Genomic DNA, 12,101 nt, shown 5'->3' on the forward strand with positions numbered 1-12,101 from the left:
TAGGCTACTGTAGATAGAAGATTCAAACAGCGTCAGTGTAGTATGTTAGATTCGATGTTACCTTACATTGAAGCACATGCGATTATCCATACTCCGCGGTTCTCAATCCTTCCAGGTTCRCTTCGCCTGTACGATGATCTTTGTGTACATCGTCTTGCAACTTCCGCAGCTCGTCTAGAGCATAATCGCCATTACTCTACCATTGGCTGCTTCGCACACACGTGGACGTGGGCGTGAACGGAGATCAACTCGTTTCGGGTGCGTGTAGTAGCGCTAAATATGTTCACGCATGCAGGGATCAAAWCGCGGGTGGCCAATGAGAAGACTTGTATATGGTTGCTCGGCTCGAGTAAGCACATCGTCTCTACTCTACTCCAGAGCCGTCCTACTTGTCGCACACCAACAACACACTTTGCAAAGATGGCCTTACTATTTGTTCGTTCCCTCCTATCGCCTGAGAGGCGTCGTCCTGAAAGCTCGCGACTGCTGGGTAATGAGCGAGGAGACTCGATCGATTCGGGGATCACTAATGCGTTCAACGACAAGCTTGATGAAAATGAGTATGGACTTCTTCGCTGCAGGATTAATCCTCGCATCATTTCAGACGCGACCATTGGACTCTCTGATGGCTTGACTGTACCGTTCGCCTTGACTGCCGGTCTTTCTGCCTTGGGCACGACTGATCTCGTTGTATGTTCCTCGGGGCTTCCCTTTCACAAACACCGGTTAATGTTCAAGTAGATCTATGCGGGCTTCGCTGAACTCGTGGCTGGCGCAATATCGATGGGCCTTGGAGGATTCCTCGGCGCGAAGGGAGAGGCAGACGCGTATATTGCAGCTCTGATGGAGACCAAGGACTGCGTTACCAACGACAAACCGAAAGCATGTCGAATGGCACGCAAAGCTTTCAAGGACTATGATCTTCCATCCAGCACTCTAGATTCCATGGCCGACAACCTCGCATCACACCCGGACCAGCTGGTAGACTTCCTCATGCGCTTCCACCACCAGCTTGCAGAGGCCGACTTCACCAAATCTAGAGCAGTTGCATGCGGCTTGACCATTGCCTTTWCATACTTCATTGGCGGTTTGGTGCCGCTAATGCCATACTTGTTCTTCGAGCACGTCCGTGATGCCCTGTGGTGTAGCGTTTTCACCATGGCACTCGCTTTGTTTTCCTTCGGCTGGGCAAAGACTGCTTTGGTTGGCGAATGCAGCCGGATGGTGTGCTTCCGCAATGCGGTGGAGATGCTAGTCCTCGGCGGCGTTGCGGCCGGTGCAGCCATGGGATGCGTGAAAGCTATCGGGGGCTGAGACCGAAGAATGGACCCTCATCGAATCTTCAGCAATTTCGATGTCCGAGAATTGCCAGCATCATGTACGATGATACCAAGGATCCAACAATTGATCAGGAAGAATGCCACCCCGGCAAGCCACAGGCCAGGAAAGAAGGTGGACTTCCCCAGGAACTCGAGCTCGTACCCTTGCTCTAGCCAGGCCGCCTGAGCGAGAATCCAAAGGGCGAGTGCGGTGATACCGAGTGTCGGTTTCTTCAGCAGTGACGAGTTGGGAAGGTAGAATGGGAGGAAGACCATGTACCAGAGGAAGTACTTGATAAAGGGTTAGCTCAAAGCGCTCTAAAAAAGGCAGAGTAGGGAAAGGGTCGTACCTGGCTAGTGCAGACCTTGTTGAATGTCACAAAAGCATAAGTTTGCGCCAACATTGTGGTTGCCAAACCTTGCTGTGCAAGACACATCGGTATAACTACAAGCGAGAGGAAGAGCTGGGGTGCGAATGCAAGAGATTCGGCACGGAAGCTGGCTTGATCTTGATGCATTGAGGACAGGTGTAGCAACGTGTTGTAGACTGAGAAGTTATGTCTATGATCACTGCGGGTGAGGTGGTAGGTGTAGCTGTGTTCAATGAATGGCATGCCATATCTAGATCGTCAGCATCGAACCGCTTGCACACTCTAAACAACTCACAAGTAAAACATGGCTATATTACAGACCATGAAAGCCACGAAGCTTGAGATGACCAGCTTGATTCGATCCCGGTTGATCAATGCCAATACACGCCTGGTCAACGAAGCTTCATGCAATGTTGTTGGGCTTTCCAGCCACGTAAACATGCTTGCTGCATAAAAGAATGGGTAGATCTTCAAGTGCACGCCAAAGCCGAGGAGACTTCCTGCAAGAATTATCCTCTTGCTCAGCGTTGCCCAAAGCATTGCCACGACCAGTACTGCCAGCAGACCTTCAGAGCTGCCACGCGTACTGATATTGGCCACCATCGGGTTCAGCAGCCAGATACTTGCAAATTTCAATGCTTGCTCAGTTTGCAAGCCGCGAGCTCGAAGAATAAGCAGAATCAGCCATCCCGTTGCCACATCGCCGGCCGCGAATAGGGCTTTTCCAAATTCAAACCAGAGACCTCCCCATGTTGTGGGGAGCAGGATCCAGGCGACCAAAGGTGTGTAGCGATAGGTGGCGCGATCATAGGGTGAGTGACCGTGGGCAACGTAGCGCGCTGCATCCGTGAAAACCAGGTAGTCGATGTCTGTGTATTTCACGGGACTATGCGCGTCTTGCCAGCGGCCGTACACCAGGAGAATGATTCGTAGTAGAATGGCCGCAGGGAAGATCACATGAGGTCGCCACAGAGGCGACGGCGTTGACATTACGTCCTGGAGACAACCTGGGTTCAATTCGAAATCCAAGGTTAACACATGGTGTTATCGACAATGTCGACGTTGTAACCTGAGGTCGAATCGAATGCGAATGAAAGGGGAATGTCCCCGATCCCCACTTTTTCTTGGCATTGAACAGCAACACATGCAGGTGGCAACACAGCACTGGAGACACTGAAGATCAATACATGTAGCAGCTTGGAGGCAAGAATTTGTCAATCGTGWCTTCACACGTTCACGGTCTTCGATTGTCATCATCACTGCTGTCCTCTATGTGAGCCCGGTGTTAGTCTCCTCGACTCGATAGAGGTGAAAGCGTCGCAGCGACGTCGCGACAGTATCTAAAGTCTACGAGCTGAGGTCCTTCCAGGCGATGTGCACACAACATAGAGAGGCTGATAGCAATGGCCATTGGTGAGGGTATCGATGAACTTTCTGATTTATACTCTATAGAATCCACATCGCAAATGTCCCACGTATGCACCGACGTGCTGGACTTGGCCACCTCTTTCCAGCAATTATAGAATAGACATCCTCGACCTACCTGCGGCAACTGCGCATGCCAGGCGTGCACCGTTCGTTACGCAACGTGGGGAGCGGCGGGAGAACTGTTGGTGGCTAACGTCAGCGAATGCGTTTGTCAAAGATCATGGCAGTGATATGAAGTTGAAGGGTAGCTGGAGGGGTCAGACATCCAAGGAAGATTGCGCCTTCATCGTCCGTCTAATTAGGTTCGTAGCGACGGCTTAGGTGGAAACTGCGAATAGTGGAACGTTTTTCATCATCCCAGCGAGTGCACATGGCGGGGTGGTGTGGAAGCGGAGCACGTGTGAACTGACCATCTATGACCTGACCTCCCGCTGCGCGTGTGGCATGCAGGAGGCAGACTCGTCCGTCAGCGGCGGTGTGCTGAAGACGGACGACTTTGTGATGGCACATGACTGTCATCTTGCTCAAGGTAGCTCGAGTGACATGCCTGGCGAGGCTAATCGCGGACCGAGAGAAATCTGACTTTTTCGTGTTAGCTTTGCTCAACGCGAAGAAGTGTTTTGGTGAATGTGTGTTGAGGGCAGAAGGTCAGGCTAAGGTACTGGCTAGTATACATCCACCCTGCGACAGGCGGACGAAAACTATTTCCTCATGGGCGAATTGGTAGGGAAATGAAGACATTAAAGTGATTATCATCACAAAGTTTGGGGGCGGCGAGGAGAGAGTGTGCATACATACCAGATGCAGTGATTAGTTGCGCAAGGTCGGCGGGCGACGGAGGCGCTGGTGGTGATGGAGAGGTGTCGATGTTGTGTGAAGATGAAGATGCGTTGTGAGGAAGGAAAATTATTGAAGTAGGAGCTCTCCACCTTTAGCGCCGGGAGTTTCCGTCGGCGAGACAGACTGGACAGCGACCCAAGCACCCAGACGACGATGGAGGTGTTTCCCACGATCTCAGCGCGAGCACTACGAAGGATTCAAGAGTCGGCATATTCTTGGCCATGCACTTCTTTACTTACATCTAGCAGCCGTCTAGCAGCACCAGCAGCAGCAAGCAGCAGCAGCAGTGCGTCTCGCCGCGCTTGGACTTCGCTCTCGCGACYCTCCGCCGCGACGTCGGATCAACGCCCACCCTCCTGGTCCTTCAGATCGGTCCCTTTGGCTTCGAATCCGCCCGCAAGTCGCGTTCGCGCAAGACTCCACTGCGCCAACAGCGACGCTCGCGACAAATTGACGCCCGCGACGCCACACCTCACCGCGCCTGGATCGCCGTCGGACTCAGCGCTCGCCGGGTCGGACGAAGAGCACGTGTCGGGCTCGCTGATGCCGACACTGGCATAGTGCATCGCCATATGCATTGCTTGCCCACTTTGGAGACGAGATTGCTGTGCATTTACTCCCCGGCCGGCGGCGTGCCCGCATTTCATCGAGACCGCGACCGCGAAGCAGACCGCCAACACCGTCCGCGGTCCACGCAGTCGTGCCAGCAAGATGATGGCCGCTTACCAACCTGCGCCTAGTGGCCACCCTGGTCTTCCACACGGGCACCCAGGCATGGCTCAGAATCCAGGACAGCACATGGGACAAGCGATGATGCACCCAGGTGTCTCGGGAGCACCACATGTGTCCCAGCCGGGCGCCATGATGGGCATGCAGCCTGGCGCAGGTATGGGACCTGGAGGCATGGCAGGACAGCATCCAGGCTCCGGTATGGGTATGCAAGGACAGATGGGAGGGCAGACTATGGCTGGTGGAATGCCGAATGCACAGGCTATGAGACACAACATGACACCGCAGCAGATGCACCAGCAGCAGCAGCAGCAACAGCAACAGCAGGCCCACCTCGCACAAAGTAAGCAGACTTGGAGTTCGGAGAGACAGGACGTTGCTGACAGCTCTCCAAGTGCAACAAAACCCTGCGCTAGCAATGCAGCACCAGCAGATGCGTCTGCGCCATCAGATGATGGCGCAGCAGCAGCAGCAGGCGTCGATGCAGGGCATGCCTCAAGGCGTGCAACTGACACAGGCACAAATGCAACACTTGCAGCAACAACAACAACAAAACCAAATGCAGGGCGGCGGACAGGTCCAGTTGCCGGCACATTTGGTGCAGCAGCAGATGCAGCTGCAACGGCAGCAGCAGATGGCGCAACAACAGCACGCGCAACAACAGCAACAGCAGCAAAACCATATGGCACAACAGCTTGCTATGCAGCATGCCAGCTCCCAGCAAAGTAACCAGGGTCAATCCGGACCGCAGAATCCTCAAAATGCTCAAGGACAGCCAGCTAATCCACAACAAATTCGGCCACCGTCGCGGATAGCAAACCCCAACGAACACAACCAGCAGTCTAACCAACCTCAGCCTCATCCGCAGCAGGGCCAAGGTCAAGGCCAACCTGGCCAACCTCAACCGCAACAGACGCCTCAGCAAGCGCAGCAGCCGAATCAGCAGCAGCAGCAGCAACAACAGCAGCAGCAGCAGCAACAACAGCAGCAGCAACAGCAACAGGCATTGGCTATGCAACAACAACAACAACAACACCAACGCTTCGCCATGATACAACGTCAACAACAATTGAACGCCCAGAATCAAATGCGCCAGATGCRAGCCCATGGACAAACACAGCAAGCACAGACCGGACATGGCGGCATGTGGATCTTGAGGCTGATGAGTTTTGGTGATCATTTGAGCAACTTCAACGCTAGCAATGGCAAAGACATGTCTGGATGGCAGAATTTTGTCGAGCGCCACTTTGCAGCCGAGGGTCGGCTTGTTCACAGCTTCGACGATAACATCAACCCGAACGGCAGCGGCAGAGGCAAGCTTTTCGAGGTTCTACGGCCCACTCTGCCCCGATACTTTTGGACGTACTTCGATTCAGGAGCGACGTCACTTCGATTACATACCGAGAATGCGCGAGAGGCCCTACAGGGCAACGGTATGCATCTCGTGACGTGCCAGAGTGCCATTTTCTCGGTATCCTATCCCAACGGTGCACGTCTGGAGATGCTGGGCTCCTTGCATGTGCTCTTCTCGGCTGACAATGACACCATTGAATGCTTCCGATTTCAAACTTCCGGCACTGAGGAAATACTCTCACGGGTCCAGATTGAAAAGGTCTTGACCGAGTTTTCGCCCACAATGCCCAACAAGATGTCGCCCAAGATGACGAAGAAGGCTCTACCAAAGGCTCAGCAGAAGATGCAGGACCAGCAAGACCGCTTGACAATCGATCACTTCCCGAAAACGCCCAAAGGCAACCTTGGAATCACAGGAAAAGTGCAGCAATTTCTAGAGGTGAGCTCGAGATCCATGCTTATTTGCCGTTCAGATCTTCTAACGTTTTACAGATTGGTGAGACTATGAATGTCATGTCAGACCTCATGCAGTTCGCGCAAGAGAAGAAGATGGGACCCGAACAAGCGCTGGAAGCTCTCGTAGCGCAGTATGAGTCTCAGCCGAACGGCGGGAACCCGCAGATAAATTATCCACAGGCCGGCTCGGCCCCTGATTCCCGAACACCAAGCATGCAAGGCATGCAGATGACCCAGAACGGCCAGGCCTTTTCTTCGCCATCAGTCGCCAACCTCAATCTCCCCATGCAGAACGGCATGAACGGATCACCACATCTTGGTAACAATCCCGGCAATCTGGCGCCGAATATGAGCATGGCCAACTCTCACACACCATCACCACATCAGTCCAACATGGCCGCGCCAGGTATGATGCCCCAGCACAGCCAACAGGGGACCAATAGCAGCGTTGCGAGCGCCAATACAAGTCCCAATGTCAATAACAACAACAACAAACGCCGCCGGAGTACGGTCAAGCTCGAGGGTGACGATGGCGGCGGCGCAGACGGTCAATCCAATGCCAACCGTGTCCGTCCCAGTCCGCGAATGTCTAAAAAGGTGAAGCCTCAGGGTTGATTTCAAAAGTGGCCTCTGTGGCATCTGCATTTGGCATCTCGGCGTCTCCGGTGGAGGTGGATTTTGTGGATTCTCGCTCGATAACCCTATTTGTCCCACTGTTTGGTTTCAAGCGCGGCGTTTGTTTTGGGGTTGCGACCCGCTCGTGGTGATGGGGAGCAGGCTACTCGGGGCGCGAGGCTGGGTCTTTGGGAGGTCTTGTCACAAATGTTCATTTTAGTAATCGCATGATGCACTGCATACGTGCTTGTACAGCGTCTCGTCGCATCGGAGCAAAGTGCGAGGTCCGGGGGGTATCAGCGCAATGAGGAAGGCCAGCGTGTCCAGTCAAGCGAGACGAAAGAAGGCTTCCACGACCCTCCGCTCTGGTCGCTTTGCTCCCCAGGTGTGGGCACTGGCTACAATTTGTCCGTGATGTAGGGAATGGATAGGATCTAAGCACACGATATATTACGAGGCACCCACTGTAAGATATTTGATTTTGATCAAGAATCTCAATGGAATTCCAAACACGTCGCTCAACTCCTCTTTGTTATGAAGGATGGGGAAGTTGATGCTTGCCGCCTCTCCTGGCAATGACACGACGACTGCGCTCGCGAACGGACAGTGACGCTTACAAGAGTAAGGAGGTTCGCGGAGAGTCAAGTCTTCCGCCGAATGATGTCTTCCTGGTCGTGCTGTCGTTGTCGTCGAAAGAAAGACGTCTTCAATCGCAGGAGGTAAGGCGGCAACCGTCAGTTCCATCGCTCCTTGATTCAATTGTCTTCATCGCGTACATCATAACGACAGCGCGAAGAAGGAAGTTGGCGTGCGCGTGGCTCTTAGCAATCTCTCAGCAACAAGAATCACGCGGAGACGGAGAAGTGGGCTACTCTACGCGACACGCGTAATGTTGTGAATGTACCGAAATCGACACGGTCGGGCCGACAAGCACTACCAAGCCAGGTATAGTGTATTGAATACAAAGGAGGGTGGAAGGGTGGAAGGGTGACCGTGAGGTAAGTGATAGTTCTCTTGGCATAGTTCTGTGGTGGCCTGCTTGACAGCTTGCGCGCTTCCGTCCTTTCATGTGGACATCATTCGCAGGTATTTCTTGCCCGTGCTCTTCGACAGCCGGCTTTGGCATTTTCATTGTCACATGCATGCAACTTGGTCCAAATCACGAGCAAAGGCTGTCAGATCTCCTGTAGTTCCAGCCTTTGGAGCAATGCGAAAGGCTCCGCGGCCATGTGAGCACCATCTTGGTTGGGGAAGATGTGGTAGGTTGTGTTTGACGAGAGCTCTCACGCTAGGGATTTTGTCTAGCGTGGGATTGAAGTTTATCCGCATGGCGAAATCTAGATCGGCCTTCTTCTCACCCTCATGCAAGACCGAAGAGATAGGGATGCGGTGAGGTCAGGCAGCTGAGTGATAAATGCTACCGGAGTTCAGACATACTCGCTTCCATGCAAAGGCTCGGGATAACACCGCGTGGTTGGAAGCTGCCATGTCGCCAAGCTCCTAGTGGCGTACGCCTTGCTCACATTCCTTTGATGAGTCTTGGATCGGCTTATTCTTATTGAAGTAGTAGGGTCACACACGTTTATCTGCTGACTGACATTCTCATCTTTCCCATACACCATCAGCCCAGGTTCGATGGACCGCGTCCAAGCATAAGAGACTTGTTGATCGACCTGAACAGTTCTGGGTAGCTTCACTGCTGTCCGACAATGGCTGCAACCGTGACCGAGTTCGTTACCAACACGGTGACGAAGACTACAGCTTCGACTTCTGCGACTGCAACACTTCGAGCAACACCGCAGGGCGGTATTCTGGAAGGCCAGAATCCTACTCATTATGACACCAAAAGTCCCATCACCCTTTTCATCATCCAGGCCGGAATCATCATTATTTTCTGCCGCCTTCTCCACTGGCCGTTGTCGAAGATGAAACAGCCCCGAGTTATTGCTGAAGTCATAGGCGGAATCATGCTTGGACCTACCGTGATGGGCCGCATACCTGGATTCACCGCTGCTATATTTCCACCGGCCTCTATACCTAATCTCAATCTGATCGCAAACTTAGGACTCGTGTTGTTCCTCTTCTTGGTTGGATTAGAGGTCGATTTGCGAGTCTTCTTCGGCAACTGGAGAGTTGCGCTGAGTGTCGGTACCGCGGGTATGATCTTGCCATTCGGATTGGGATGTGCAATCGCCTGGGGATTGTACAACGAGTTCTCAGACGAGGAGGGAATGGTTCCTATCAAATTTCCAGTCTTCATGCTCTTTATTGGAATTGCGATGGCGATTACGGTATGTCGGTTCGTCCTGTTCACTGCGAGCCATACTAACACCAGCAGGCCTTCCCGGTGCTTTGTCGTATCTTGACTGAACTAAATCTCCTCAGTACTCCAGTAGGAATCATCACACTTTCGGCCGGCGTCAGTAACGATGTCGTCGGATGGATTCTTCTCGCTCTGTGCGTGGCACTGGTCAATGCTGGTAGTGGACTTACCGCGCTCTGGGTACTGTTGGTTTGCGTCGGGTACGCACTCTTTCTATTCTTCGCCGTACGACCAGCTTTCCTCTGGTACCTGCGGCGAAGTGGTGCTCTTCAGGACGGACCCTCTCAATCGGCCGTGGTTCTCACGCTCTTGATCGTCCTTGGATCTGCCTTTTTCACAAACGTAATTGGCGTGCATGCCATTTTCGGAGCTTTTATGGCGGGCCTGATCTGTCCTCACGAAGGCGGTTTCGCCATCAAGTTGACCGAGAAGATTGAAGATTTGGTCAGCGCTTTGCTGCTTCCGTTGTATTTTGCGCTTTCCGGCTTGTCCACCAACATTGGCCTTCTCGACGACGGCATCACATGGGCCTATGTTATTGGAGTCATCGCGGTCGCCTTCATTGCGAAATTCATTGGTGGTACCGCAGGTGCTAAGATCAACGGACTGGTGTGGCGAGAGTCTTTTACGATCGGTGCCCTGATGTCCTGTAAAGGTCTGGTTGAGATCATTGTGCTCAACATCGGGCTCCAGGCTCGCATTTTGAGCACAAGAACATTCACGTAAGCACATACGATCGCAAATGGTCATGAGTGAAGCACAAGCTAGTGCTTCAGGCCTCGACCATCGAATTTCTCTGTTCCCCTGGGGTTGGAACGGTCTTGCTAACTTTACGTTTCCAGGATATTCGTTGTCATGGCTCTCACCACCACATTCGCTACCACTCCGCTCGTTCGAGCACTCTACCCTCCATGGTATCAGCGTAAGCTCGAGGCCTGGAAGCGTGGCGAGATTGATTGGGACAGTGGTAATGCAATGGCTGAGACTGATAGCGTCGCACTCCAGAAGGAGGAATCTGCTAAGACCAGGAACCTCCTTTTATATGCACGACTGGACAGTATGCCAACACTCCTGGCGTTTGTCTCGATGTTGGGTCGAAAGCCGACAGAGATCACCGAAAATATCCATCCGTCTCGGAAAGGGGCCGACATTTCAGAACCAGGCCAAGGCTCGCAAAGCGCCAGATCTGTATCTGTCCACGCCGTACGCTTGGTGGAATTGACAGAACGTGGATCGGCGGTTATGAAGGTCTCAGAAGTCGACGAATATGCCACCTTTGATCCTGTCATCAATGCGTTCCGGATTCTGGGGCAATTGTTCGGCCTGGCGGTTTCTGGCGAAGTGAGTACTGATGGGCGTGCTCCAGTTTCTACCGCTAATGATGCACCAAACAGGTCACTGTTGTACCACAAGACAGCTTCGCGGACACTCTCGTCAACAAGGCCAATGAAGAGGCATCGGACCTCCTCCTCCTGCCATGGAGCGAGACTGGAAACTTGAGCGAAAAGCCAACTGTATCTACCGACAACGTCAAAAACAAGCTGTCGAGTGATACGTACACTGCATTTGTGCGGAGCACCCTCGACTCCACGCAGTGTGACACGGCAGTGTTTATCAATCAGGGCTTTTCAGGGACCTTGAAGCAACGGCCCGCAACTCTCCACCGGGCGCTGAGCGTACACAGTATACGTAGCCAGCGTGAACACATCACCACGTCACTGAATGCTGACCAAAGTCACCACATATTCATGCCATTTTTTGGCCTGGGAGCAGATGACCGGGTTGCACTCCGCCTTGTCGTTCAGCTTGCGGAGAACCCTGGGGTAACAGCCACAGTTGTACACTTCGACTCGCCTGACGCCATCGAATCGGTGAAGCCGACCAACAACGCCCCTCAGTTGGAGGAGAAGCGACCAGAGCTTGTTTCTGCAACGTCCACGACCTCTCGCTCGACACAAAACGGGATTGCGGTGTTTTTCGCCGCCATGCAGCGATCGATACCTGCGGACATGGTCGGCCGGGTGGTTTTCGAGACCATCAGCTCCACGACGCCGCTCCAGGATGCTCTTAGAAGAGCCCAGGCAGAGGTTTCTCAGAATCCACGAAACGGCGGTGATATCATTGTGGTTGGTCGACATGTCGGACAATTTCAGCAGGGTGGTTCGTCTTCYGACTGTCTCGGAGCTGCCACGGACATGTTTGCWAGCAGTGGCATACGAGCCAGTCTACTTGTTGTGCAGGCTAAGGGTGCGGAGTAAAGGGTGGACTTGATTTTTGATTGCATTATAACGATACCCATGCCCTGACACGCCTTTGTAACTTTGCGGTTTGAAGTATTTCGAGCTGCAAGATGATGACGATAACAGCAACATGCAATATACATTTCTTCACACGTTGCAAAGGACATTGCAAGTCCGCATTAACGGATTGTGAGACCTAGTTCACTTACGCTGCAATCTTGCGGGGATTACGTTGGGTATGATGATTGCTTCTTCGCTGCCAACGCACGAGCGCTAGGATGCTCAAGAGGAATCTGTGGGTCTTAAAATCCTCCGACGCAAAGAGACGCTTGACTTGACTTGCGAGACGATACCTAGTCTCGTCTCGGCATACCCGGCAATGACACTGCCTGTCGACTACTGCACTCTAGCGAGCTGTGTGCAGCTG

General features: G+C 53.1%; 4 protein-coding genes; 3 read left to right on the forward strand and 1 right to left on the reverse strand.

Moving 5' to 3' along the window:
• Positions 1-420: 420 nt before the first annotated feature.
• RCC_11118 (related to calcium transporter) lies at positions 421-1,314 on the forward strand (the record flags this gene model as incomplete). XM_023776342.1 has 2 exons in its annotated part: positions 421-690; positions 742-1,314. The coding sequence occupies 2 exons, from the start codon at positions 421-423 to the stop codon at positions 1,312-1,314; spliced, it is 843 nt and encodes a 280-aa protein (XP_023632110.1).
• A 17-nt stretch (positions 1,315-1,331) lies between these two features.
• On the reverse strand, positions 1,332-2,680 carry RCC_11119 (related to mannosyltransferase; the record flags this gene model as incomplete). XM_023776343.1 has 3 exons in its annotated part: positions 1,332-1,610; positions 1,670-1,940; positions 1,986-2,680. 3 exons carry the CDS (start codon positions 2,678-2,680, stop codon positions 1,332-1,334), a joined length of 1,245 nt encoding a protein of 414 aa, XP_023632111.1.
• Positions 2,681-4,669: 1,989 nt separating this feature from the next.
• Positions 4,670-7,111, forward strand: RCC_11120 (uncharacterized protein; the record flags this gene model as incomplete). XM_023776344.1 has 3 exons in its annotated part: positions 4,670-5,030; positions 5,083-6,479; positions 6,533-7,111. The coding sequence occupies 3 exons, from the start codon at positions 4,670-4,672 to the stop codon at positions 7,109-7,111; spliced, it is 2,337 nt and encodes a 778-aa protein (XP_023632112.1).
• A 1,709-nt stretch (positions 7,112-8,820) lies between these two features.
• RCC_11121 (related to potassium:hydrogen antiporter) lies at positions 8,821-11,692 on the forward strand (the record flags this gene model as incomplete). XM_023776345.1 has 5 exons in its annotated part: positions 8,821-9,402; positions 9,450-10,156; positions 10,277-10,775; positions 10,829-11,560; positions 11,675-11,692. The coding sequence occupies 5 exons, from the start codon at positions 8,821-8,823 to the stop codon at positions 11,690-11,692; spliced, it is 2,538 nt and encodes an 845-aa protein (XP_023632113.1).
• Between the last annotated feature and the right edge of the window lie 409 nt (positions 11,693-12,101).

This window comes from Ramularia collo-cygni (assembly GCF_900074925.1).
Source record: "Ramularia collo-cygni strain URUG2 genome assembly, contig: RCC_scaffold27, whole genome shotgun sequence".
Classification (NCBI taxonomy): domain Eukaryota; kingdom Fungi; phylum Ascomycota; class Dothideomycetes; order Mycosphaerellales; family Mycosphaerellaceae; genus Ramularia; species Ramularia collo-cygni.